Source organism: Aplysia californica, unplaced genomic scaffold, assembly GCF_000002075.1.
Source record: "Aplysia californica isolate F4 #8 unplaced genomic scaffold, AplCal3.0 scaffold00172, whole genome shotgun sequence".
Classification (NCBI taxonomy): Eukaryota; Metazoa; Mollusca; class Gastropoda; order Aplysiida; family Aplysiidae; genus Aplysia; species Aplysia californica.
The window spans coordinates 590117-594470 of NW_004797442.1; the positions used below are offsets into that span (position 1 = coordinate 590117).

Consider the following 4354-nt stretch of genomic DNA (forward strand, 5'->3'; position numbering starts at 1 on the left):
TATTTATATACACACACATACACACACATCTTACATTCACATACGAGCGAGCACACACACACATACATACATTTTGTATATATCTATAGGTCGTATGTACAACACATAATTGATTGATTGATTGATTGATTGTTTGATTGATTGATTCTTTGATTGTTTGATTGATTGATTGATAGATTGGTTTACACGTATGTATACATATACTCTTTAACAATTTTAATCTCACACATTTTAAGAGCGTGTAGCTCAAAAACTACACTTCCAGTTACTTTGAATTTGTTTATACATGTAACGCAAGCTCATTGTCGTTCGTGAACTGTACTCACTAGGGCGCAGTGGTCTATCGTTTTGTCTGACGATGCAATTCACTTGGTTTTGATATTGTGCCAAATACTGTGAAAATGTGTGGGTAACTTTGAAAACAAAAACTGCACGCGCAAAAGTTGGACTCCTTCCAAATTTTTCGCAACATCAAAAGTGGATTCTCTTTATCGATTCACCACGCTTCAGCTGAATGAACCAGAGAGAAATCACATCATTGAAATGCTTCAGGTGGGCACTCGGCTATCGTTAGTCGCAAGATGGCTCAACGTAAACAGACACACTGTGTATGCCACACGGGATCACATAGCAATGACATTGACAGGCCCCCAAAATGACAGACCCAAATAAGTAGGACTCGGAAAGACAAAACGGAAGAAGGACGCATTCATCCTAGCGCAACGCTTGAGAAATCAATTTCAACCCCGCAAACAAAGACGCAGGATGAGTCGAAAAGACTTAGAAATGACAGTCCGATCTTTGTGCTATGGGCCAAGTTTGTCGCATAAAACTGCAGCCCAATCACGTCCAGCACAGACTTCGCTCGACACAGCAGCACATATCGCATGTGATGGCCAAAGCTAAATCAAACAAGTTCTCTAGCCCAATGTACTTTTCTTTCAAAATCAAGCCCTATGACAAGTATTTATGCATAATAATGCACCTGCTCATAAAGTGGCTGTGATAAATCAATTCCTCAAAACTAACAACATTCCTCTCCTGCGCCGAAGACCAGCGCATTCACCAAATTTCAATCCAAATGAGCTCAACCCACCCTACTCCAACCGAAACCACCCTCCCACCCGCCATCACCCCGCGCTCCCCCCAAACTGCACAAACACTAACCAATACTACTACTGTAGGCGATTGAAAAACGGGGACACAAATCATTTCAAAAGACACAGAATACCAAACCTCATTCACTCTAGCACCTATGACGTCATTTGCTTTTCAAATTTCGACCCGTCACGTCACGACCAGTACCCTTGCCATTGATCTGCTCAGCGAACGTGCTGTTTTGGCAACACTGTCTGCAATAATCTTTCCATAAGACACTGCTCCTTCAAAGCATAGCGGCAGTTGCCAGAGCTACAGGACGCTCCAGTCCTTCCCGCCAAATTAAGAAATGACACGTAAGCCGGCTAAGCTCTACAGAAAAAGAAGTAGTGAAAATAGAGGTAACGATCTCTTGAGGCAAGGAATAGAAAATGCTACCATTCGAATGACGTAAAATGACCATACGCTATAGAGAGCTCTTGATCTCCTACGAGCTCATAACGGAATTGCCAATATTAGTCCAACGTTTAGACAAGGTCTTTGCTGGGGGACTTTGGCTAGTAACGTTGGTGTTGCCTAAGTGAGCCATCGTTTGGCTGTTTGTTCCTTCTGTTCTCTCCGCTAAAAGATAAACCTGCAAAGCGTCTTTCGCCACAGATGTGGTTAGGACTGAGAACTGAGATGTTCCCAATGGTCAATTGCTGTGCGAGCGTATGAGCTATCAAGCTTTTGTCTTAACTGTTCTCTTCGATTAATCAATATCATATTCCAAATTCAGCCAAATAGGCTGAAGAGGAAATTGAGTCCACTCTTTTCCTGAACTTTCTTTGTTCTCCGCTTCTCAGGATTCAAACTGTGATGTTTCTCCTTGCTTAAATTGCAACTTAAATTATTAATCTTTTATGTCAATGATTTATTATCCAAATACATAACGAAAACAAAAGAGCACAAAGTAGACATAAATAGAATGGTGAAAGAGAGAGAGAAAGAGAGACAGAGAGAGACAGACAGACAGACAGACAGACAGACAGACAGACAGACAGGCAGACAGAGAGACAGACAGACAGACAGACAGACAGACAGACAGACAGACAGACACACAAACACACAGAAACACAGACAGACACACAGACAGACACACAGAGACAGACAGACACACAAAGAGTACCTCAGAGACAGAGAGAGAGAGAGAGAGAGAGAGAGAGAGAGAGAGAGAGTTAGAGAGAGAAAGAAATGAATGAAAAAGAGAAGAATAGAAGGGAGAAGAGGGCGGGGCGATCGGTACAGTTGGAAGTAAGACAATGAAGAATGCCTTGCGGATGTATTGATGACCAACTGTTTAGTATGATAAATAGCAACGTGATAATAAGTGTTTTCATGCGCGTCTTACCTGGCACCAGAGATGTCCAAAAATCCAGACGTCCTTGATCTCCAGCACAGCGGAGAAGGGCAGAACGAGGACTCCAAGAAGTAGGTCAGCACAAGCCAGGTTCACGATGAACACGTTGGTCACTGTGCGCAGTTTCCTGGTTGTGGCCACGGCTGCTACTACGAGAGTGTTTCCCGCCAAAACCAGGAGCACCACGACGCACAGTAGGGCAGAGGAGAGAGCGATTTCCACTTGGGATGAGGGCATCGTACCCGGTCGCTGTACTAGAAGAAACGTCCCGTCCTGATCACGTACGGAGAACAATGATGCTCAGTGGATAGTATGATCCTGTAGTCGTTGTTATGACAACGTAAACAAATGGGCATTGTTTGGATGGAGGCAGTGGTTGTTTTCTTCTCAATGTAACCTGTCCTTGTCCACAGAACTTTCAAATTCAAAATCGAATTTGCAAATTAAATGTACAATAAATATTTTACTTTTCAATACATCTGTCAACAGAATTTGTGATTTGCTGCACGGATTGGCATTTGAAAAGCCAGCACCAGCCCTCTATACTGGTGTCATTATTGTTGAGGTATGAGGTGTGTCTGCACCATCATTAATTATGATACCCTCAAGAGTTCTCGATTAGAACTAGAACAATGCACTCTATGCCCTTAATTTTCCTGCAGAAAAATCCGATGTCGTTCCTTATAAATCCATGAATGGCACGAAGTACTATATAAGTTGAATGAAAAGGTTTAAAAACAATGTACTGGAAAAGGAGTATTTGGCCTCAAATGTTAGGCATCTCCCACTTTCTTTACGCCAATAAGTCACCACGGGGACGGAAAATTTGTTCCAGGAAAAAAGACCCATAGAGAGCAAAGAGTACGAAATGCTCCCACGAATGAATCCGACACCAATGTTCCTCTCTCTGCAATTATTCCTTCTTGATGCGTTCCATACACTCCGGAAACTAGTTTTTAATAGCATATACAACACCGAGTGACTTTTCTCTTCTGCAGATATCCAGATGCATCGTCCTTACAAAGTTCCATCAGAGGTATATCTCAGTTCAAACACTGTTCGTACCAGCCCACGCGGAGTGGTCCCACGATCCCCGGATGCGTTGTCCAAATGCAACAATGGCTCCAACCTCAGATTGTCAGGTCGTTTACCTGCAAAAATAGATGGAAAACATAAGCAAACGTGGTGAAAGGGTGGGCGTGGTTAATTTGTAAAACAAAAGTTGGAGTTTTATTTCTTGTTGGATTTCTGTTTGTTTGTTTGTTTTGTTTTGGTCGTTTTGTTGTTGTTGTTGTTGTTGTTGTTTTGTTGTTTTTATGAGGGTCGGGTTTTTGTGTCTGTTTGTTTGTAGTAGTTTTTGGTTTGTTTGTTTTTTGTCTGCTCTTGTTGTTTCTATTTTTTATGGAGGTTTTTTAAGCCCACATCGACACGATTTAGACCAAAGGAAATATGAGGGGGCTCTCGTGGCCTACAGGTTAAGGTGTTCGCCTCTCTTTCAAAGGTCCCGGTTTCGAATCCGGGTAGCAACCGAAAAATTTTCTTCTCTAAAATGGTCTCCTTTCCCCTTCTTTCATGCTCTCTTGCAATGTTCTGTCGTCAGCTTTCGTCTCCATTTTCTACCCCCACCCCCGCACCTCCTTTGCTCCCTCCTCTGGGCTCCTGACACCTTCTGCAGCCTTCCTACTGATACTCCTTGGCTCCTTACTGCTGTCTTTCAGCCACACCACTGATCTTCTGGTAGGAAAGATGTACACCTAGCTCTCTCGGCCAAGGGCGTAAAATCTCTGAGGTCCCGTGTGCAAGTTGCACACGTAAAAGATCCCTTGGTAGTCTAAAACCAATAAGAGTAGGCTTCGG

At 43.0% G+C, this 4354-nt stretch overlaps 1 protein-coding gene across 1 annotated transcript in view; it reads right to left on the reverse strand.

Moving 5' to 3' along the window:
- Window positions 1-4354, reverse strand: part of LOC101858266 (octopamine receptor 1-like) — a 91533-nt gene that overhangs the window by 10290 nt on the left and 76889 nt on the right. The window contains exon 2 of the mRNA XM_013082400.2: window positions 2489-3648. Coding sequence (XP_012937854.1) covers window positions 2489-2734 — 246 coding nt within the window. The 5' untranslated portion in view covers window positions 2735-3648. The remainder of the gene's footprint in view (window positions 1-2488; window positions 3649-4354) is intronic.